Here is a 22,194-nt window from a genome sequence, read left to right on the forward strand (position 1 = left end):
AAATGGTGGCAGGGAAGCTGGGACCTAAACACGCAGCTCACTTCCCCAGGAGATTCCCAGCAGGGTGAAGGATGTGAGGAGCCGTGGCCTCAGATGCTGCAGAAATAAGGTTGGCCTGGGTGGCTGGAGTCCAGTGAAGACAGGCCAGGAGCCGTGTGAAAGGAGGTCAAGAGGTGACACTATGTAAGGCCTGGTGCAATAAGTAACTGCACGGTTTTAAGCAGGAGAATGCTCTAATCTTGGTGATATTTTTAAAAAGATCATTGGCTACTGGCTACAGAATGGGACAATACAAAGCCCTAGGGATACAAGGTGGAACAAGACACTCTGTCCTTCGAAGTTTGTGCAATTTTAAGGGAAATGTGATGTGGGATGTGCTTTAAAATGCTGCGGGGGCAGGGGAGGTTGGAGGCTGAGCTGGGCAAGTGGGAATGAAACAAGATGAGCAAAATGTTCGCTGTTAGATCTGGGTGACAGAGACAGCAAAGATAAGGGTGGTTTTCTTGAACTTCTACGGTGGTCCAGCAGTTAAGAATCTGCCTGCCAATACAGGGGACACGGGTTTGATCCCTGCTCCAGCAAGATTTCACATGCCCTGACATGCCACAGGGCAACTAAGCCCGTGTGCCATAACTACTAAAGCCCATGAGCTCTAGAGCCCATGCTCTGCAATAAAAGAAGCCAGTGCAATGAGAAGCCCGCTTATCACAACTAGAGAGTAGTCTCTGCTTGCCCCAACTAGAGAAAGCCCAAACACAGCAACAAAGACCCAGAGAAGACCCAGAGAAGACCCAGTGAAGTCAAAAATAATTAAGTTTTTAAAATACTATTTTCTCTATTTTTGTGTCATCTGAAATTTTCCATAAATTGTTTTAATTAATTTATTTTTTAATTGAAGGATAACTGCTTTACAGAATTTTGTTTTCTGTCAAATCTCAACATGAATCATCCATAGGTATTACATATATCCCCTCCCTTTTGAACTTCATTAGAAGAGCTGACAAGGAAGTGAAACAGTCAAGAGGTAAGAGTGAGTGAAACTCCCTCCCATCTCCCTCCTCATCCCACCCCTCTAAGTTGATACAGAGCCCCGGTTTCCTGAGCCATACAGCAAATTCCCATTGGCTATCTATTTTACATACGGTAATGTAAGTTTCCATACATCTCTCCTCTCCTCCCCTCTCCCCATGTCTATAAGTCTATTTTCTCCACTGCTGCCCTGTAAATAAATTCTTCAGTACCATTTTTCTAGATTCTACATATATGCATTAGAATATGATATTTTTCTCTTTCTGACTTACTTCACTCTGTATAATAGGTTCTAGGTTCATCCACCTCATTAGAATTGACTCAAATGAGTTCCTTTTTATGGCTGAGTAATACTCCATCGTGCATATTTACAACTTCTTTATCCATGCATCTACTGATATAAATTGTTTTTTTTTAAAACACCACCACAAAAACAAAACAAATCAAAGCCCAGTTGTGTGGGTACTAAGTGTATATGAAAAATGAATATATAATTTCAATATGGTGTAATAAAGAGTAGCCAATCATAGGTAGTTTGGAAAGGTTTCCCAAAGGCAGTGACAAACACTGAGTTGAAAAGATGTGGGGGGTTGGGGGTGGGGAATGGAGAAGCAGCTCAGGGAGGGTTTCCAAGCAGAGGACAGTAAGTGCAAAGGCCGAGTCAGGAAAGTCCAGGTGCTTTTAAGAGGCAAGAAACAGGATCAGCTGTGGGAAGTGGATTAAAAGAGCAAGACCAGTTAGGAGACCAGCTGCTAGGACGCAAGCCAGAAATTGTCAACTGTTCTAAGGTAGTTCCATTTTGGAACTACTGAGTTTACAGTACCTGTGGGAAAGCAAAGTTGGTGATTTAAGCTTCGATGGATGCGTCAATCAATGGATCTCTTTGTCTCTCAAGCTCCAGGCCTATTTACAACAATAGTGTGTTACTTATCTACCTGGATAAGTAGCTACATAACAGACAGTAAATGTCCGTTGAAGGAAAATCTACAGGGAAGTGAAGGAAACCCACCACATGGTTCCCCGTACTGAGAACACAATATAACACACACAAGTAGAAAAAAATTCAAGGCAAGATATACCCCAAAATATAATACAGGAAATAATAAAGGGGTGTCCCACAACACCCTTAGCTTCTTCACTCAAAGTACTTCTAAGGGAACAGAGGGTAGGGAAGGGATGGGCTGGGAGTTTGGGACTAGTAGATGTCAACTATTACATATAGGCTGGATAGACAAGATCCTACTGTGTAGCATGGGAAACCATAGTCAACATTCTGGGATAAATCATAATGGAAAAGAATATAAAAAAGAATGTATATGTAACTGAGTCACTCTGCTGTACAGCATAAATTGATACATTGTAAATCAACTACACTTCGATTAAAAATCAATGTTTCTACACTTCAGACATTTAAAAGAATATAAGCAAGACATTAAGTTCATGTAGCTCACCCTGAGGAAGAAGGGGAAGACTTCAAAGAGATGAGGAAGGAAATCACACATTTACAGGCAGAAGAAATGATAGTATTTCAGAAACACTTAGGAAACACATAAATCACTGGGTTGAGCTACCAGAGGAACAGTCCTGTCACCCTCAAAGAGAACTAATGTTAATATAAATAAATGAGGTCATCGCTGATAAATTTGGGGCTTAGATTATTGAAACACCCAGCAGGTTGTGACAACCCTCTTCCTGGAAGGAAGCATAGAGCTGGGAAGGTTCCAGTAACAAAGGTGGGACAAGGAAGACCTCATCTACCTGGGTCTTACAGGATGGGCAGAATTTGGTGGAGGGTAGAAGGCGATGGCACCCCATTCCAGTGCTCTTGCCTGGAAAATCCCATGGACAGAGGAGCCTGGTAGGCTGCAGTCCATGGGATCGTTAAGAGTCAGACGCGACTGAGCGACTTCACTTTCACTTTCCACTTTCATGCATTGGAGAAGGAAATGGCAACCCACTCCAGTGTTCTTGCCTGGAGAATCCCAGGGACGGCAGAGCCTGGTGGGCTGCCATCTATGGGGTCGCACAGAGTCGGACACGGCTGAAGCGACTTAGCAGCAGCAGCAGCAAGGGGGAGAAAGATGAAGCACAGCAGATAATATTAAAGGTGAACCTATTATAGGTTAGACAGTTACGTCTTATTAGTATCTCGGTCAGATAACGAGGATTCAAGCCAGTATGGGGGCAATGGGAAAGATATGGAAAGGAGTGGACAGATCTGAAAGCTACATAAAGGATAAAATCAAAAGGACTTAACAGACTGCATAAAGAGGTGTTGTGAGCAAGACGAAAGTGTCTAGAATGACATCTGGGTTTCAAGCTTACAGGACTGAAAAGATGTTAGATTCTACTCTGTACAATCCAAAGGACCCTTCTAGGCTAGTCTACAAAGTGCTGCATGACCTGTCCACAGCCTACCCACCTCATCGCACCCACTCTCTTCCTCTCCATCTCTAAACCCCAAGCACCAGGCCCTTCTTTTCAGTTCCTACCAGAGGACCTTCCCATGGAAGCCTTACACTGACCCAACTGCCTCTTCCCTCTTCCTCCCCTACCAAACCTCCTACTCATCCTTGCGGATCTCAGCTTAAACTCTGGTACCTCAGAAAAATCTCTCAGTGCTCTACATTAGATTAGGGGGCTATACAATTCTATACAATTATTGTATACCACTACACAATTCTGACAGTGTTTCATAACATTTTGTTCATCGCCATCGCATCTATAACTGGAGCGCCCAGGATGTGGCCCTCAGTAAGAGCTCAGTAAATATTTGCTGAATACATCCATTCACTCAGTCGAAACAATCCCCAAAACAGATACTGCTGAAGGAAAAAGAGGCTAAAGATCATACATCTAGTAAGTGAGAGGGCCTGGGATCGAACCCATTCATGAGCGTCTACCGATAGCCTAGCAACAGAGCAAACGAGGTCCTTCCTCTTCCCTGAGTTTCTACTCACGGCTGATAAAGAAGTGAGTGAATCTCATCCAGATACCTGGATCCGCCTTCTGACCCAGCTCTCCTTCCCTCTACCCGCCACTGCAAGCAGCTACAGGGCAATAAGACCCCGGCGCAAAACAAGCTGAGCCAACCTACCAACACGGCCGCGGGCCTGCGGGCTAGACTCACCTGGGCCCCGCCCACCGTCCCATGTAGCCGCAATAAGCACATGAGCCCTGGCAAATGTGGGGCCGAGCGGGCTGGGGGATGCACGGGAGCAACGGCGGACCCCGTTCGCGGCTGCAGCAACCCCGACACGCTCTCCAGCAGCATCAGGCGGAGACGGGGACCCGAGCCCATCGCCGAGAGACCCCCGGTCCCGCCGGGAACCCCAGCCGTAGACCCCGCAGAGGGCCCGCTGAGAACGGCTGCCGCCATCTTCAACCGGGCTCTAGTGGTGGCGTGGCGCGATGACGCAAACACACCGCGACGGATGCCTCGAGGGGAGGGGTCGTGAGGAGGGGGCCCTGGTCCTGCCCATTGGGCTCCGCGCGCCTGCTGAGAGTGAGCATGCGCGGTGTGGAGGTGCCGGGACTCAAAGCCGGGCGGATGGGCCGGGTAGAGAACCGACTGGGGGCGGGCCCGTGGGGCATAAAGAGCACGTGGTCAGGACTAAAGGCGCCAGAATCTAAATAATGTAACGGAGCTTCTGGACACTTTCCTTGCAGACATCACTGCTACCTAAGGAAGAACTAGTAGTCTCCTTGTCTGAAATCACAGACACTGTCAACTACATTTACAACGAGAGAAATGATACAATACACTCGCCTTGCAAAACAAATTCAAACAACAAAGAGGGCATAAAGTAAAAAAAAGGAACTCCCCCTCCACCTAAGTCCTTACTCCAGTAATGGGCATACGTTCCTAATATTAGCCTACGCACAAACATATAAATACAGTTTATTTTATAATAAATAGTTTTATTCCGTGCAGTTAGGTCTTAAGCTACTTGCTGCAGCTGCTGCTGCTGCTAAGTCGCTTCAGTCGTGTCCGACTCTGTGCGACCCCAAAGAGCAGCCCACCAGGCTTCCCCGTCCCTGGGATTCTCCAGGCAAGAACATTGGAGTGGGTTGCCATTGCCTTCTCCGCTTAAGCTGCTTAGAATTTACTTTAAGGTATGCGAAGTATATAACTTTTCCCCCCAAATGGATAGCCAATTGTCCCAACTCTATCTAGTCAATCTGCCATTAGTTCTCTATGGACTTGAAGTAACACCACGTTAGTCTGTGCGTGCGTGCTCAGTCGCTTCAGTCCTTCCAGTCGTGTCCACTCTTTGTAACCCCAGGGACCACAGCCGGCCAGGCTCCTCTGTCCATGGAATTTTCCCAGCAAGAATACTAGAGTAGATTGCCATGCTCTCCTCTAGGGGATCTTCCCCACCCAAGGATCCAACCTGAGTCCCTGCACTGCAGGCGGATTCTTTACCCCTGAGCCACGGAGGAAGCCCCCCACATGGGTCTGTATCTGGACACTATTCTGTTTCACTGCTACATTTATTATGATTGCACCCATAACACTATTTTAATTATCATAACGTAATAAACTATCTGGCAAGACAAATGCCTGCTCTACTCCAGTTTTTCAGAATTTTCCTGACTACACTTGAAAGTTGATTCTTTTGATTATGTTTAAAATTCGGTTCCCTTCCAAAAAAGTCTGTTATTTTGATATGGCATTAAACTTACAGACAACATGAAGAGAAATTATGTCTTTATAAAATGATGGTTTTTCCCACCACCATTATATGGTGTATCTCTTTCATTCTTTCTGGCCTTCTTTAATATCTTTCTAAAGGGAACATTTCATGCAAAGATGGGCTCAATAAAGGACAGAAATGGTATGGACCTAACAGAAGCAGAAGATATTAAGAAGAGGTGGCAAGAATGCACAGAAGAACTGTACAAGAAAGATCTTCACGACCCAGATAATCACGAAGGTGTGATCACTCACCTAGAGCCAGACATCCTGGAATGTGAAGTCAAGTGGGCCTTAGGAAGCATCACTACAAACAAAGCTAGTGGAGGTGATGGAATTCCAGTTGAGCTATTTCAAATCCTAAAAGATGATGCTGTTAAAGTGCTGCACTCAATATGCCAGCAAATTTGGAAAACTCAGCAGTGGCCACAGGACTGAAAAATGTCAGTTTTCATTTCAATCCCTAAGAAAGGCGATGCCAAAGAATGCTCAAACTACCGCACAATTGCACTCACCTCACATGCTAGTAAAGTAATGCTCAAAATTCTCCAAGCCAGGCTTCAGCAATACGTGAACCATGAACTTCCAGATGTTCAAGCTGGATTTAGAAAAGGTGGAGGAACCAGAGATCAAATTGCCAACATCCACTGGATCATCAAAAAAGCAAGAGAGTTCCAGAAAAACATCTACTTCTGCTTTATTGACTATGCCAAAGCCTTTGACTGTGTGGATCACAGTAAACTGTGGAAAATTCTGAAAGAAATGGGAATACCAGACCGCCTGACCTGCCTCTTGAGAAATCTGTATGCAGGTCAGGAAGCAACAATTAGAATTGGACATGGAACAACAGACTGGTTCCAAATAGGAAAAGGAGTACGTCAAGGCTGTATATTGTCACCCTGCTTATTTAACTTCTATGCTGAGTACATCATGAGAAATGCTGGGCTGGATGAAGCACAAACTGGAATCAAGATTGCTGGGAGAAGTATCAATAACCTCAGATATGCAGATGACACCACCCTTATGGCAGAAAGTGAAGAAGAACTAAAGAGCCTCTTGATGAAAGTGAAAGAGGAGAGTGAACAAGTTGGCTTAAAGCTCAACATTCAGAAAACAAAGATCATGGCATCCAGTCCCATCACTTCATGGGAAATAGATGGGGAAACAGTGGAAACAGTGGCAGACTTTATTTTTTTGGGCTCCAAAATCACTGCAGATGGTGACTGCAGCCATGAAATTAAAAGATGCTTACTCCTTGGAAGAAAAGTTATGACCAACCTAGACAGCTTATTAAAAAGCGGAGATGTTACTTTGCCAATGAAGGTCCATCTCATCAAGGCTATGGTTTTTCCAGTAGTCATGTATGGATGTGAGAGTTGGACGGTGAAGAGAGCTGAGCGCAGAAGAATTGATGCTTTTGAACTGTGGTGTTGGAGAAGACTCTTGAGAGTCCCTTGGACTGCAAGGAGATCCAACCAGTCAATCCTAAAGGAAATCAGTCCTGAATATTCACTGGAAGGACTGATGTTGAAGCTGAAACTCCAATACTTTGGCCACCTGATGTGAAGAACTGACTCATTTGAAAAGATCCTGATGCTGGGAAAGATTGAAGGCGGGAGGAGAAGGGGACAGCAGAGGATGAGATGGTTGGATGGTATCACTGACTAATGGACATGAGTTTCAATAAACTCTGGGAGCTGGTGATGGACAGGGAGGCCTGGTATGCTGCAGTCCACAGGGTCGCAAAGAGCTGGACACAACTGAGCAACTGATCTGAAGTGAACTGAAAGTTGTCTTTACATTAGTATTTTTTTAATACAGCAAATGTAATGCCATGCAAATCGTAGCCTTTCAGTTCCAAAATCACTTTAGATATGTAGCAATATAGATCTCATTACCTTCTGGTCATGACCCTTTGACATAAATGATTCATGAGTCCAAAAGAAATGTACCAGCTAAAGCTTGATGGGGGTGAAGGGTGAGCTTAGAAGGTGGTAGGAGAACTGGAGGTGGGAGGTGGCAGCTGGTAAGGCCTGCATTTGACCTTAAAGATGATCTCAGAATCTTGTGCACATTACTTTTTGTTGCACAGAAAAGTGGAGAAAAATGAAGTCAGCTCATTTGGGGAAGATGGGGGAGTATGGGAAAACAGATGGAAGAAGGAGAATACCTTAGCTTCTTAAGTCCATAAATGTCCATCATTCATCATCCTCCCCCAGTCTGCTCAATTTTGCCCTAGAAATGACTCTTCAGCCTGGTCCCCCTTCTCTCTTCCATTCTACTGTTCATCTTCTCTCCTTGATTAGTTTCAGTCTATGACAGTTGTGCCCCACTCCCTTCACCCTCCACACTGCCCAGAATTATCTTCCTAAAGGAGGAGTCTCATCATGCCAGTCCACTCCTTGCCTTAAAGAGCAGATCCACTACTGGATCCACCTATCACCCTCCAGGGGAGGCTCCTGGCTCATTTCTTTAGCTGCTGAGCTGCTCCTGCTCATTCATGTCCGACTCTTTTGTGACCTCATGGACTGTAGCCTGCCAGGCTCCTCTGTCCATGGGATTTTCCAGGCAAGAATACTGGAGTGGGTTGTCATTTCCTACTCCAGGGGATCTTCCTGACCCAGGGATTGAACCCGCATCTCTTGCATTGGTAAGTGAATTCTTTACCACTCCATCACCTAGGAAGCCTCATTCCTTTACCTGCTATACAAAATCCTTCACACCCTGTTCCAGTCATCCTTCTCAGCCTTCTCTCTCCTGCCCTCTACCCCCACAAACACCTCATAATAGGATGTGCCTTGCCTTTCTCTCTCTTTGGAATACCCTTTCTCAACTTCTGTCCACTCTTCAGAAAGATTATCCTCAAATGTCCCCTCCTCTGGACAGCCTGCACTGCCTCCATCTCTCCCCCAGCCAAGCTCTGGGAGTCACTTTGTCTTCTGAGTCATACCTCTATTATAGCATTCCTGGAATCATAATACCTCTTCATATGTCTCCTCAACCATACGAAGAAGGCAGGGGCGATGTTAATTCATTTCTGAGTTCCCATTGCCTAGTATAGTGATTACCAGAAAATAGACATGGATAGATGTATGGATGGATGGATGCAAGAATGGATGTTAACTTCGATGAATGGACAGAGAAGAGTAGTAAGAGAATTTCGGAGAAGTAACCCTGTGAAGATCAAAGAGAGACACCAGAGGGAGCTGACACACCACAATAAAGAAGTGGGAGGGCGGGCCAAAGACGGCTACGAGCTCTGGGGTGAGCAGCGCGCAATAGGCGAGCATCACGCAACTTGAACCGCTCACGCACCTGTGCATCCCCTTATCCTCCTTCCTAGACTGTGTTCGAGCTCACCCACCGCCCCCACCACGCCGGTAGCCTCCAACGCCACTCAGAAAGCAAACAAAGGGGAGGGAACCCCTGCAGGGTGCTGGATGCAGGGAGCCAATCAGAATGCTTTAATCTCCTGGAAGGCGAGAGGAGGGGCGGAGAGATGGGCGGGAGGAGCAGGGTGTAGAGACCGCGGGCGCTGGGGAGGGATCCCTCAGCAGGGCTGGGGATGGGATGGCGGAGGGGGGCGGGCGGAGCCAATCACCGCGCGTGTCTGTGAGGAGAGGGCGGGCAGCGCAGTGGCGCGCGCGATCCGGGCTGACGCATCTGGCCTCCGTTCCCCAGGATCCAAGTTGGGGCGGAGGGGGGAGGAGAGGCGGGGGTAGTGGAGAGAGCGCGGGGGCGCGCGTGCGCAGTGGCGCGGGGAGGAGCAGGGACCTGGCAGCGGGTTAGGAGGCTGTGAGCTATCCGCGAACCGGGCGGGCGGCGGGCGCGCGCACCATGGGGGAGAAACCCGGGACCAGGTAAGAGAGGTGGGGCCATTCGGCGGGACGTGGGCGGCGGCTCCGGGCGGGTGCCGGGACGGTCCGCAGACAGGAACACCGGGGAGAGAATTCGGGGGCCGGACGCCTGGGTCCCTAGGGGACAGCCATCCGGGGCCGCACGCCTAGGTCCTCCAGGATAATGAGGGGAAGGCATGCCACAGCCCCTGCAGAAAGCGAGGGCTGAAGGAAATCAAGAAACCTGCATCGGGGTTCTCGCAGAGATGTGGGGGGCCGGACGACTGGGTTCTCCGGTGCAGCCTGCGTTGCAGGGGCAGAGGAAGGAGGAGCAGGTGGCCGGCCCGGAGGGGACGGGTGTGGGCAGACTAGATGCCAGAGGCGGGATCCCCCCAAGACTCGTGCCCAGCCACTTGAAAGCCTCCTGTCCAGTACCCCACAGGCAGTCGGGCTGCCCCCACCGGTCCCAAGGGCCGGGTGGCTCTGTTTCCAAACTTCTGCTTTCTCCCCGGGTTGCTAGGAGCAACAGCTTCATTTTGGGGGAGCAAAGAGTGCTTGGCGACCCTCCCCAATTCTGGGCCTTATCCCTCTTCCCGGGGGTGAGGGGAGGTTGTATCTGCCCAGGGCACGCCATCCACTCCCCGGATGTTTTCTGTGCAATCGAGGCTCCTTCCTTCCACTGACACCCCGAGTTCTCTTTTTTGGTCTCTAGCAAAATCCACTTCCTGTTGTGACCCAACACCTCCGGGGGTGAATGCCTGAGTCTCTGGGGAGCAGGAGCAAAAGAGGAAAAAAATTGGGGCTATTTGCTTCTCTCCAGAGAGGCTCAGGAATGGGGACCTGGTTCTGAGCTGTCACTTGTTCTGCAAAACATTTTACCAGCCCCACAGCTCCCCACCCATAGAGTAGAAAATCACAGGTTCCAGAGCACCCAGTCAATTGATACTGGAGAGGTGATCAGAGGGAGGACAGGTGTCATGGATTAGGGGTTAAACACAGCAAAAGGGGAAGTCGCTGACTTGAGGGAGGCCCCAGATTTCCGTTATGTGGTTCAGGGAGGGGGACGGATGGACCACACGGGGACTGCTGACTTGGCACAATTCCTCCCACCTCCATCAAATTCTGGGCCACAGGAAATGGAGAGAATAGCAGGAAGTGTGAAGGGGCATCTGCTTCTGCTGCCCCCCCCACCCGCTGGGCACCTCTCAGGTCACCCCAACACTCTGCCTTGGCCAGCCTCAGTATACACATGCTTACTCCTCCCTAGCCGGCGGGAGGTTGGCTGGGTTAGGATCCAAAGGGCAGGTGCCCTGCAGCTGCTTCAGGGCAATTACTCCAGAACCACACTCCAGTTGTCCAACGGACTGTGGCTGTCCCAACCCTCTGCCAAGGACTCCTAATAGGAAGAAACACTGGGACAAAGAGGAAAACCAGAAGCAAAGGGGAGGGAGAGCTGAAGGCTGCCACAGCAGTCAGCCCCCAGGTGGGGACAAGAGATAGGGTGCTTATCCTAGTTCCCACCACACCAGTGTCTGCCCTCCTTTACTGGATGGGGGCACCTGGGGGCCTCTGTACCCTATGCCTTACGGTCTTTGGATAGCTTGGCCGCCTAGGAAGAAGGGGCATGTGACGTTGTTACAGTGGATGGGCCAGGTGGCAGGATTTCAGTTTCTACTACCTGGAGACCCTTCCCGGGTATCACTGATGAGGCAGAGTGGATTGGTAGGAGTAAGGGGGGGCAGCAAAGAACAGGCCCACAAGTGGCCAGGCACAGGGGTTGCTAGACATCTCCCCATCCTCCCAGCAGTGGGTGGAGTCCAGGCTTAGACAATTTCAGCAACCAGAAAGCAAATCTCCTTCACTCCAACAGACATAATGCCAAGAACAGAGGCAGGATAGTACATTTAGTGATGAAGAGCTAGAGTACCTCTGTCTGTACCCGAATTCCACCATTTACACTCTCCGTGACCTCAGGCAAAATACTTGACCTCTCCTGGGCTTCAGTTTCCTCACCTGTAAAATAGGAATATTAGGACCTCCATCACTGGGTTGCTAAGAGTATTAAATGCAATAACACACCTGAAACACTTGCAACGCTACAGGGCATGAACCATTCACCCAATAAATATTAGGCAGCATCATGGTGTCTGGCTTATGGCTGGAACTGTGCTGGGGACGCCTAAATCAATAAGGCCTCTGTTGCTCACAGTCTAGTGAAATAGATGATACACAGCTAACTGCACGTTATCACACTACATGTGTGCTAAGTCATTCAGTTGTGTCCAGTTCTTTGTGACCCCACCTGGCTCCTCTGTCCATGGGATTCTCCAAGCAAGAATACTGGAGTGGGTTGCCATGCCCTCCTCCAGGGCATCTTCCTGACCCAGGGAGCGAACCCTTGTCTCTTACGTCTCCTGCATTGGCAGGTGGGTTCTTGACCACTAGCACCACCTGGGAAGCCCTATCATACTACAGGTAAAGCATAAACAAGGTGTGACAGAAACCTCAAAAAAGGGAGTGACTAGAGTGGGGCTGGATCTACTTTCTAAAGGAGGTGACATCTGAGCTGGGCCTTGAAAGACAAATAACCTTTTAAGCTGCTGAGATCAGAGACAGGGACAGTTGGAAGTTAATGGAGAGCAGGGTCACACTTAGGAACTGCCCATAATAGAAACCAGTTGAGAGCCACTGCTCTTTCCAGTACTCCAGTTCTTGTGGGAGGTGGAGACCAGAGATGGAAAGAGGGAGAGGTCTTACACAGACAACCTGCAACCTGCCCATTCAGGTCCCCCTGGAGGAGATCCTCTGGGAAGAGCCTGAGCAGTTCCTCTGGCAACCCGAGGCCATTGCCAGGGGAGGAGGGGAACTAGTGAGGGTGGAGCAAGGGGGTTGCCATGGCAACCAGCTTGGAGGGGCTGCCATGCTGGGAGTATTAAGGACTTGTGGTTACCTGTTCTTCTGGGGAGACGTGGGACGAGATAGAGCTAGGTAAAGCCCCAAAGCCTCCAGGTGGGAATCTCGGGTGAGCTCTGCCTTCTCTGGCTGGGGAGGGACGAGGTCCTGGCATCAGGGTCCCTGCTGAGTCTGAGGCAGGCAGTGGGGTTTCCCTTTCTGTTTTGTTAGGGTCTTCAAGAAGTCGAGTCCTAACTGCAAGGTGAGTCCCCCACAGCGCTTCTCCTCCCGACCCTCCCTGGGCCCTCACAAGGCCCGGCCTGCCCCTAGACGATCCCCAACCCCAAGCTCCCCACTTCCTGTGACAGCTAAGAGCTGACTTCCTTCCCTCCTGAAGCCCCTGGCCACAAAGGCCTAAGCCAGCCACAGGGCTGGGTGGGGACAGGCTGGGGTCCTAAGTGAGACTCAGGGGGAGGGGCCAGAAGCCCAGGCCTGGAGCCCTCACAGGGGCCAAGCCAGGCTACCTCCCCCGGGCTATGGCCTGTTTATCCAAGGTCCTTGAGGGCATCTGGTGAGGCTCTCTAACCTCTCTAACCGCCTGCCCAGGGCCAGGTTCTCCTGGACACACAGACACACCCACCCACCTGGAAACGATATTAGGGAGCAGTAAAAACCTTCAAGTTTGGCTAGTCTGGGGAAAGCCCGCCACTTTCCTCTTGCAACCCTACAAAAACCCAGAGAAACGCCTTCAGAGACCCCAGGCTGGAAGGCCCAGGGGCAGGGCAGCCACTTTTGAGGGCTCTGAAGCCCTGCCAGCCCCCTCCCCAGTCTTCCTGTGACCCCTCTGCGTCCTCAGCTCACCGTGTACCTGGGCAAGCGGGACTTTGTGGACCACCTGGACAAAGTGGATCCTGTAGGTAAGAATGCCCAGAAGGGAGCATCATGTCCCCCGAGACAGGAGGCAGTTCCTGGACCCAGGAATGGAGGAGAGGCCCTGACAGGAACTGTGCTCCTGTGCCCTCTTCCCCAGATGGCGTGGTGCTAGTGGACCCGGACTACTTGAAGGACCGCAAAGGTACCGGTCCCGAGGCCAGGGGCCTGAGGGAAGGGAGTCAGGGAGGCGGGGCTGGCACTGAGACGGGCCTCAAGGAGACAGGAGGGGAGCCGAGGCGAAAGCCAGGAGCGGGGTGAGATTCAGGCCTGTGCTATGCTGCTGAGGAAGGAGCAGCTGCTGCTACAAACTGGGGGGACTTTGGGAGGGGGGCTCCTGACCACCCTGCCTTGCCCTCCCTTGCTAGTGTTTGTGACCCTCACCTGCGCCTTCCGCTATGGCCGCGAAGACCTGGACGTGCTGGGCTTGTCCTTCCGCAAAGACCTGTTCATCGCCAACTACCAGGCCTTCCCCCCAACGCCCAACCCACCCCGGCCCCCCACCCGCCTGCAGGAGCGGCTGCTGAGGAAGTTGGGCCAGCATGCCCACCCCTTTTTTTTCACAGTGAGGATGCCCCCACTCTCTGCAGAGCAAGGGGTCCGGGACTGTGTTGGGGGGCAGGGGTGAGGCAACTGTTACAAGAAGGTCTGGGAGTAACACTGTGGGACCCTAGACCCCCAGATCCCTTCAGGGTCACCCTGCACTCCTAGCCCCTCTGCCTCCTCCCTGGGCCCCCTCCGTTTTCCTTTCTCATCCCCAGGAGTCCTTCTCCAGTGCTTCTCTTAAGTTGAGATTGGGAGGAAGATTTGGGGACTTTCTGGAAGAACTGAACTCTTTTCCTCCACCACAGATACCCCAGAACCTGCCCTGCTCCGTCACCCTGCAGCCAGGCCCAGAGGACACAGGGAAGGTACTGGAGGAGCAGAGTCCAGCAGGAGCTCGGGGCATACCCGAGGCGGGCTGGGGTGCTGAGGAGACATCAGGGTGGGACTCGGGGCAGGGAAATGTGCCCCGTGGCGGTGGCCCTGTGGAATGGGTGCTGTCCCCTGTCCCTGTGTGATACTGCCTCCTGCTCTTGACCTGCTGGTAAGGGTAGAAGGGCTCACCTTGCACAGCCAGGACCGAGCCCCACCCGAGCCGGGCCTTGGGGAGGCAGAGGCGGGAGACCCAGGCCCTAGGCTCCTCAGACCAAGAGTGCCTGCCCAAGGCGAGGGAAGCAGGAAGGAAGGGAGTGGCGGTGGTGGCAGGGACCTTGTGTAAGATGTGACCTTTTCTACCCCCTTGAGGCCTGCGGGGTAGACTTTGAGATTCGAGCCTTCTGCGCCAAATCACTAGAAGAGAAAAGCCACAAACGGTGAGGAAAGCAACCTCCCCTCGGGCCTGGCCCCGACCCCTGTGGAAGGTGGGAGCCAGTATCTGACCCTCTGAGGACTGACCCTCTCGCCGCTCACCCCCTGCCCCCAGGAACTCTGTGCGTCTGGTGATCCGAAAGGTGCAGTTTGCCCCAGAGAAACCCGGCCCCCAGCCTTCAGCTGAAACCACACGCAACTTCCTCATGTCTGACCGGTCCCTGCACCTTGAGGCTTCGCTGGACAAGGAGGTGGGGTGGAGACGCAGGTGCTGCAGTGCAGGCCCTGGGGGGAGGGCTGGAACCACAGGGAGGGATGATGTTTTCAAAGGAGGCCACCTTAGCTGAGGGTGGGCTTGGGTACAGGCTGGGAGGAGGCCCAGCCCTGTGTGTGTATGGCGGGGGTGAGGAGGGGGGCATGCTAATAACAGGACCAGTGAAAACACCCAATTAACCTGACCCCTTCCCCTCAAAAGCTGTACTACCATGGGGAGCCCCTCAATGTCAATGTCCACGTCACCAATAACTCCACCAAGACTGTCAAGAAGATCAAAGTCTCTGGTAGGAGGTGGGGGTTGGAAGGGGGCCTTATGGTGGGGGTGGGGGGGGGCAGTTTCTGCCAACGTGGCCTCAAGCATCAGCTCAGCCCCAGGACGGAGCCCAGTTTGGGAGACCCATGGGGCTCAAAGACTTGAGGCTGTCTGTCCCGGGATGAGATGAAGGGGCAGTGCGGGTCCTCAGAGGGGCCGGGGCCCTTGCCTGGGTCTGGGGCTAAGTAGGGGGTTGTCCATACCCCATGCCCAGCGGCTTGGCACTGGCCCCTCCCCCACAGTGAGACAGTACGCCGACATCTGCCTCTTCAGCACTGCCCAGTACAAGTGTCCCGTGGCTCAGGTCGAACAGGAGTGAGTAGCAGAGCAGCCCTGGGGAGGGTGGGCCCTGGGAACGTGGGGGCATGGGTGGTTCTTCTCAAACTGTCTCTACTTACAAGGGCATTCCCTCCAGTCTGAGGGTGGCTCTGAGCTGCCCGTTTTCTTGAGCAGGTTGAGCCAAAACCTACTCCCTGTGACCCATGCCCGCAGAGAGGAGGGGCTGGTGATGGGGGAGAAGCCGCTGGGGGTGGGAGCTGCCCCTTTGCCCCCTCAGAATTTCTCTCTCTTGTCCTCACCCCGCAGTGACCAAGTGTCGCCCAGTTCCACGTTCTGTAAGGTGTACACCATAACCCCCCTGCTCAGCAACAACCGGGAGAAGCGCGGCCTCGCCCTGGACGGGAAGCTCAAGCATGAGGACACCAACCTGGCATCCAGCACCATGTGAGGGGGAGTTGGGGGGTGGCTGCAGCGTAGGAGACTAGACACCCATTCTGTGCAGCTTTGTGCCAGGTTCTGTCCCCGGGGCCAGGGCTCTATCACTGAACAGACCCCACACAACTCTCCCGTTCTCAGAGGGAGGCCAGACAAATCAGATACAGGACAGAATGTGTAGCGTGTTTAGTGACAGGCGTTAAGGAGAAAAAGCAAGGCCGACATGGGAGATATAAAGGGGAAAGGTGGTGGGAGGGATGGGGAGGCCTGATCCAGAGGTAGATTCTGGGTGAAGATGCCAAGGGAGTAGGTGAGGTGGATGTGCAGGGCAGGAGTGCTCCAGGCAGAGGGTACCACAGGCACCAAGACCCTGAGGTGGACCACCCAGGTGTCTGAAGCAGGCCCTCTAGGGGCAACAGCTTCATAAAGTAGGGGCTGGATTACACCCCCACCCACCCCTCTGTACATGACCACACACAGCAAGCCTGGAGGCCAGCCTGGGAGCCGAAGTAGGGTCAGAGGGCTGATGGAGAGCAAGACAGTGCAGGGTGGCTGGGTTGCAAGGACTTGGGCTTTTACTGAGAGAGGGATGAGAAGGACCACAGCAGCGTGCTTTATGTGACATGAGCATGCTGGTATCTGTAGTCCTGCCTCCTCATGGGGGCCCCAGGGTGGGCAGTGGGCAGAGGAGTGGGCTCTGGTCCAAGCCCTTCCCCCAATTGCAGCGTGAAGGAGGGTGCCAACAAGGAGGTGCTGGGGATCCTGGTGTCCTACAGGGTCAAGGTGAAGCTGGTGGTGTCTCGAGGCGGGTGAGTGCTGGGTAGGGGGATCCTGGGGCGGGGTGCAGGGGTATCCTCTGGCTCTGCGTTATCATCTCTTCTTGCCACCTCTTCCCCAACCCCAGGGACGTCTCAGTGGAGCTGCCTTTTGTTCTCATGCACCCCAAGCCCCATGATCACATCGCCCTTCCCAGGCCCCAGTCAGGTGAGCTTGCCACCCACCCAAGCCCCCAAAGGGAGGGTCTGAAGCAAGGCCAGCAGAGAGGAAAGCTGGTCCTTTTAGCACCCACCCACCCCCCAACTCTCCTCCCCTCAGCTGCTCCTGAAACAGATGCCCCTGTGGACACCAACCTCATTGAATTCGATACCAAGTAAGAGACTCGTGCCCCACCCCTTCGAGCTTTGACTCTGTGGACAGATTCCTGTAACATTCAGATCTACCCCGTTTTTTTCTCTTCGGGAGGTGGGATGGTTGAAACATCCAACTGAGAGGACTTAGGCTCATGAGCTGCCAACTACCACCCCTTCTCTGTCCCTTCTGCAAACATCTCCAGTCCCAAGGCTGCTCTGGCACCTCTGTCTCTGGGAGGGGAGGGGACTGGGAGGTGGATGAGGAGGAGGCCTGGGGCCCCCACCTCACCCCTCCTCTCTACCACCAAGCTATGCCACAGACGACGACATTGTGTTTGAGGATTTTGCCCGGCTGCGGCTCAAGGGGCTGAAGGACGAGGACTACGATGACCAGTTCTGCTAGGAAGAGGGGCTGGAAGAAGGAAGTGGATGGTGGGGGGAGAGGTAGGGGCAGGACCAAGACTTCCACTGTCACTGAGGGGGGATCCCAGCCCCTCTTCCCTTCCCCTCCACCCAGCAGCTTCCTCAACCAACCTCTCCCCCTCCCTCCCTCCCCGAATCCCCACCAGATACACACTGGACCCAGCTCTTGTGGAACATGGGCATTAATTTTTTGACTTCGGCTGTGCTTCCCCAATCCCCCAGTGGGTGGCAAGCTGTGTTCACACCTCAATTTTTTGGAGGGGGAGCCGAAGAGGAGTGATAGTAGGAAAAGGGGGGGGAAGCACTCCCACATTCAACCTCACACCGACACCCCCTCCTGTCACTATCTCTGCCTCCCATTCCTTCAGGATGAGACCCCTTGGGGGGCAAAACCACTTCGTTGTTTCTGAGCTTAAGGAAGAAAATAAACCTTTTAATAGGCCTGAGTGTGTGTGTTTTCTGTGTGGCATTTAAGGAGCGCACATTGTGCTCATCCATGACGGTCAGCTGTGGGTAGGGACTCAGTCCCTTCTCTGCACCCACGTGGCACCTGGCCCGGAGGCTGTCAATAAACATTTATGGAATGGCTGAACTGTACCTGTGCCCCAAGGTGAACATAAAAACTTGATTTGGTCAGTCCCAACTCAAAGGTAGTTTGATAAAGACACAGAGCAAACTCTCTCATTTACAGAGAGAGTAACAACTCACTTTCCTGCAGACTAGATGCTTGGAGCTGGGCAGGGCAGGCCCGTCCCCGTTGGGGCTGACATACACAACCACAGGGTGACCTGTTTTGACAGCTGTTTCCACTGTTCCGTGTGGCTGCTCCCGCTGTCCGTTCCTAGGGCTCAGCAGGGCCACAGCTGCAGGCAGAAGCCACACAACTGACATCTCTGTGGAGCCTGGTACTTACACTGTCACACAGAAACCGAGGCTTCAGGCAGCCAAAGGCAGTCGTGCTGCTGTGGACAAGTCCAAGAAGCTATAGCCCACTGCTGCTCCTCTGACGCTCGTCAGGGACTCCCACAGGCTCGGCCCAAGCCCCTGGCTGGGCTGGAGGGAGGGAGTGATACTCCCGATATCCCTCACCCCCACCACCCACTCCCACTCCTGCAGTCCAACCTTTCTTTTTCTCTTAATGCTCATTCATTCATGCCATGAACCACCTTGATTTAAATCCCCATCATGTGCTAAGCATAGTACAGGGATGGCAGTGATCAAAACAAACTTGAGATCATTACAATATCTGCTCCGAAGGAGAAACGCAGCAGCTAGGGAGCTCTGACTAAGGCGAGGGCTAGAGACTATCTCCCTGGAGGTGGTGGTGACCTTGGAACAGAGCCCTGGAAGATGAGGAGGAGGCCAGTATCCCAGGCAACAGTAACACCATGTGTGAGGGCAGCGGGAACAGAGCACATTTCAGAGGCTGAAAGAGGCCAGAGGGACTGGGACAGAGACATCCTGGGGCAAAGTAGTTCCAGAGGAGGCCGGTGAGGCAATGGGGCCCCTCCTACCGGCGTTTAGTGGCTCAGTGGTAAAGAATCCGCCTGCCAATGCAGGAGATGCGGGTTCGATCCCTGGGTTGGGACAATCCCCATGGAGGAGGAAATGGCAACCCAATCCAGTACTCTTGCCTGGAAAATTCCATGGACAGAGGACCCTGGTAGGCTGCAGCTCATGGGGTCACAGTCAGTCACAGAGTCAGACAATGACAAAGCATTCACGCACGCACACGGCTCATGAAACCTAATTAAATCGTGATTTACCCACAGGCTTTAAGTGCCCCCAGAATGCCAGTGACCTTGCTTACCTCTCCACAGTAGCAGTCTATTTGCACACCCTGGTCGTTTTCATGCGGAGAAACTGCCATCATCCCTCTGACTCCCGGGAACCTGCTCCTTGACCTTGGAGCTCTTGGCCTGTAGACCTCACAGCTTTTCAGGTGAATCCGAATCCTCTGGGGTGCACGATAAAGACACGGAGTCCTAGGCTTCCACCTTCCCCGATTCTGATTCAGTTAGTCCCAAGAAGAATCCATGAATCAGGATTTTGAATTAGAATACAGTTTGAGAAACAAGGCCTTTTTTCTTTTAGCTTAAAAACATCTTTAATGCTTTTAAGTGAAACATGCACGTAGTTTAAAAAAAAAAAAACTGCAGGGAAGAGAAGCCTCCCTCCTGCCCTTGATCCCCAGCCTCCCATTTCTCATTCCCAGAGGCAGCCAGTATCACCAGTTCCTTGATTATTCTTCCAAAGACATTCTTCAGACACAGTCATGCCCGTATAATCCATATTTCTCCCTTATTTTAAATACAGATAACAGCAAACAGTTAGCGCCAGACATGGAACAACAGACTGGTTCCAAATAGGGAAAGGAGTATGTCAAGGCTGTATATTGTCACCCTGCTTATTTAACTTCTATGCTGAGTACATCATGAGAAATGCTGGGCTGGAAGAAACACAAGCTGGAATCAAGATTGCCAGGAGAAATATCAATAACCTCAGATATGCAGATGACACCACCCTTATGGCAGAAAGCGAAGAACTAAAGAGCCTCTTGATGAAAGTGAAAGAGGAGAGTGAAAAAGTTGGTTTAAAGCTCAACGTTCAGAAAACTAAGATCATGGCATCTGGTCCCATCACTTCATGGCAAGATGGGGAAACAGTGGAAACAGTGAGAGATTTCATTTGGGGGGACTCCAAAATCACTGCAGATGGTGAATGCAGCCATGAAATTAAAAGACACTTGCTCCTTGGAAGAAAAGCCATGACCAACCTAGACAGCTTATTAAAAAGCAGAGACATTACTTTGCCAACAAAGGTCCATCTAGTCAAAGCTATGGTTTTTCCAGTAGTCATGTACAGATGTGAGAGTTGGACTATAAATAAAGCTGAGTGCCGAAGAACTGATGCTTTTGAACTGTGGTGTTGGAAAAGCCTCTTGAGAGTCCCTTGGACTGCAAGGAGATCCAATCAGTCCATCCTAAAGGAGATCAGTCCTGGGTGTTCACTGGAAGGACTGATGTTGAAGCTGAGACTCCAATACTTTGGCCACCTGATGCAAAGAGCTGACTCATTTGAAAAGACCCTGATGCTGGGAAAGATTGAGGGCAGGAGAAGAAAGGGACGACAGAGGATGAGATGGTTGGATGGCATCACCGACTCAATGGACATGAGTTTGGGTGGACTCCGGGAGTTGGTGATGGACCGGGAGGCCTGGCATGCTGAGGTTCAAAGACTCAGACTCAGACACGACTGAGCACCTGAACTGAACTGAACTGAACAGCATACTATGCACTCTTCAACACCTGGCTTTTTTCCCTTAGTCATGCGGCTAGAAGAACATTCCTTTAGCAATCCATATACATCTATCTCATTCTTTATTTATTTTCATGTATTTATACATTTGGTTGCATCAAGCCTTAGTTGTGGCACATGGGCTCTTTTTTCACATGCAAAGTGCATATGTAGAACAAACTCTTAAAACTAGAATTGGTGGGGGAATTCCCTGGGTGTCCAGTGGTTAAGACTCCTTGCGCTTTCACTGCCGAGGGTCCGCTTTCAATCCCTGGCGGGGGAACTAAGATCCCACAAGCCACATAGGTTGCAATACACAGGGTTTAGTTGCCCTGTAGCGTGTGGGATCTTAGTTCCCTGACCAGGGATCAAACTTGCGCCCCCTGCACTGGAAGGCAGATTCTTAACCATTGGGCCACCATCGAAGTCCCTAGATCTCCCTCATTGCTTTAAAGAGTTGCCTGGCTTCCATTTCCTAGATGTCATTTACTTTTCAGTTGTCTATCGATGAACATGAAGGATGTCTACTCTTGCTAATTCAAACACTATTACAATAATTATCCTTGAAGATATGTCTTTTTTCACATGCAAAGTGCATATGTAGAACAAACTCTTAAAACTAGAATTGGTGGGGGAATTCCCTGGGTGTCCAGTGGTTAAGACTCCTTGCGCTTTCACTGCCGAGGGTCCGCTTTCAATCCCTGGCGGGGGAACTAAGATCCCACAAGCCACAAAACACAACCAAAAAGAAAAAGTAGAATTGATGGGTCAAGAGGGTGAGCATCAATGCTATATATAAAACAGATAACCAACAAGGACCTGATGTATAGCACAGGGAACACACTCAGTATCTTGTAATAACCTAATATAATCGAAAAGAATCTGAAAAAGTATATATAGGCTTCGTAGGTGACGCAGTGGTAAAGAATCCACCTGCCAATGCAGGAGACATAGGTTCAATCCCTGGGTTGGGAAGATCCCCTGGAGAAGGAAACAGCAACCTGCTCCAGCACTCTTGCCTGGAAAATCCCACAGACAGAGGAGTCTGGCACATTATAGTCCATGGGGTTGCAAAAAAGTCAGGCATGACTTAGCAACTAAACAACAAGGATACAGGAATTTCTCTTGCAGTGCAGGATGTAGCCCCAAAAAAGTATACATATAAAAAAGTATATACATTTTTAAAGTATATATATATATATATATATATATATAATTGAATCACTTTTCTGTACACCTGAAACTAACACAACATTATAAATCAACTACACTCCTATAAAAAATTTTTTTTAAATGAGAGAAAAAAGG

At 51.1% G+C, this 22,194-nt stretch overlaps 2 protein-coding genes across 18 annotated transcripts in view; one reads left to right on the forward strand and one right to left on the reverse strand.

Annotated features, from left to right (window-relative positions):
• PELP1 (proline, glutamate and leucine rich protein 1) overlaps nucleotides 1-22,194 on the reverse strand; it is a 50,768-nt gene that overhangs the window by 18,769 nt on the left and 9,805 nt on the right. For 2 of the 7 annotated variants that reach the window (XM_081578881.1, XM_081578880.1), the window contains exons 3-4: nucleotides 19,400-19,597; nucleotides 11,489-11,574 (exon numbers count right to left, since the gene is read on the reverse strand). The exons of 1 other annotated variant lie outside the window; for it this stretch is intronic. Coding sequence is in view for 2 of the 6 variants with exons in the window: in XM_081578878.1 (XP_081435004.1) it covers nucleotides 4,160-4,408 (249 nt within the window). In the remaining 4 variants the exon portion in view is untranslated. Of the gene's footprint in view, nucleotides 1-4,159; nucleotides 4,427-11,488; nucleotides 11,575-12,511; nucleotides 12,646-13,097; nucleotides 13,178-14,464; nucleotides 14,716-19,399; nucleotides 19,598-22,194 lie in introns of those variants that run through there. 4 more of the 7 variants (XM_081578882.1, XM_081578883.1, XM_081578879.1 and 1 more) reach the window with 4 other exon arrangements.
• Nucleotides 9,474-18,031, forward strand: ARRB2 (arrestin beta 2). 11 transcript variants are annotated; one of them, XM_081578893.1, is made up of 16 exons: nucleotides 9,474-9,585; nucleotides 12,685-12,715; nucleotides 13,310-13,370; nucleotides 13,484-13,528; nucleotides 13,752-14,007; nucleotide 14,076; nucleotides 14,235-14,294; nucleotides 14,671-14,738; nucleotides 14,849-14,984; nucleotides 15,209-15,293; nucleotides 15,565-15,637; nucleotides 15,908-16,045; nucleotides 16,762-16,845; nucleotides 16,941-17,020; nucleotides 17,132-17,186; nucleotides 17,476-18,031. In XM_081578893.1, the coding sequence occupies exons 1-16, from the start codon at nucleotides 9,563-9,565 to the stop codon at nucleotides 17,567-17,569; spliced, it is 1,290 nt and encodes a 429-aa protein (XP_081435019.1). In that variant the 5' UTR covers nucleotides 9,474-9,562; the 3' UTR covers nucleotides 17,570-18,031. The 11 variants fall into 11 exon arrangements, with proteins under 11 accessions (XP_081435019.1, XP_081435018.1, XP_081435020.1 ...); XM_081578892.1 differs by lacking the exon at nucleotide 14,076 and having other exon boundaries at nucleotides 13,752-13,948; nucleotides 17,099-17,186; XM_081578894.1 differs by lacking the exon at nucleotide 14,076 and having other exon boundaries at nucleotides 13,752-13,948.

The sequence above is a fragment of the Giraffa tippelskirchi genome, chromosome 3 (assembly GCF_054371585.1).
Source record: "Giraffa tippelskirchi isolate mGirTip1 chromosome 3, T2T-mGirTip1v1.2.pri, whole genome shotgun sequence".
Taxonomy (NCBI): domain Eukaryota; kingdom Metazoa; phylum Chordata; class Mammalia; order Artiodactyla; family Giraffidae; genus Giraffa; species Giraffa tippelskirchi.

Coding starts and splice junctions, on each gene's coding strand:
- ARRB2 (XM_081578890.1), top strand. CDS start 12,482: ATGCTGGGAGTATTAAGGACTTGTGGTTACCTGTTCTTCTGGGGAGAC. Junction 12,550..12,684: donor GTGGGACGAGATAGAGCTAG/GTAAAGCCCCAA, acceptor CTGTTTTGTTAG/GGTCTTCAAGAAGTCGAGTC. Junction 17,187..17,475: donor CTCATTGAATTCGATACCAA/GTAAGAGACTCG, acceptor TCTACCACCAAG/CTATGCCACAGACGACGACA.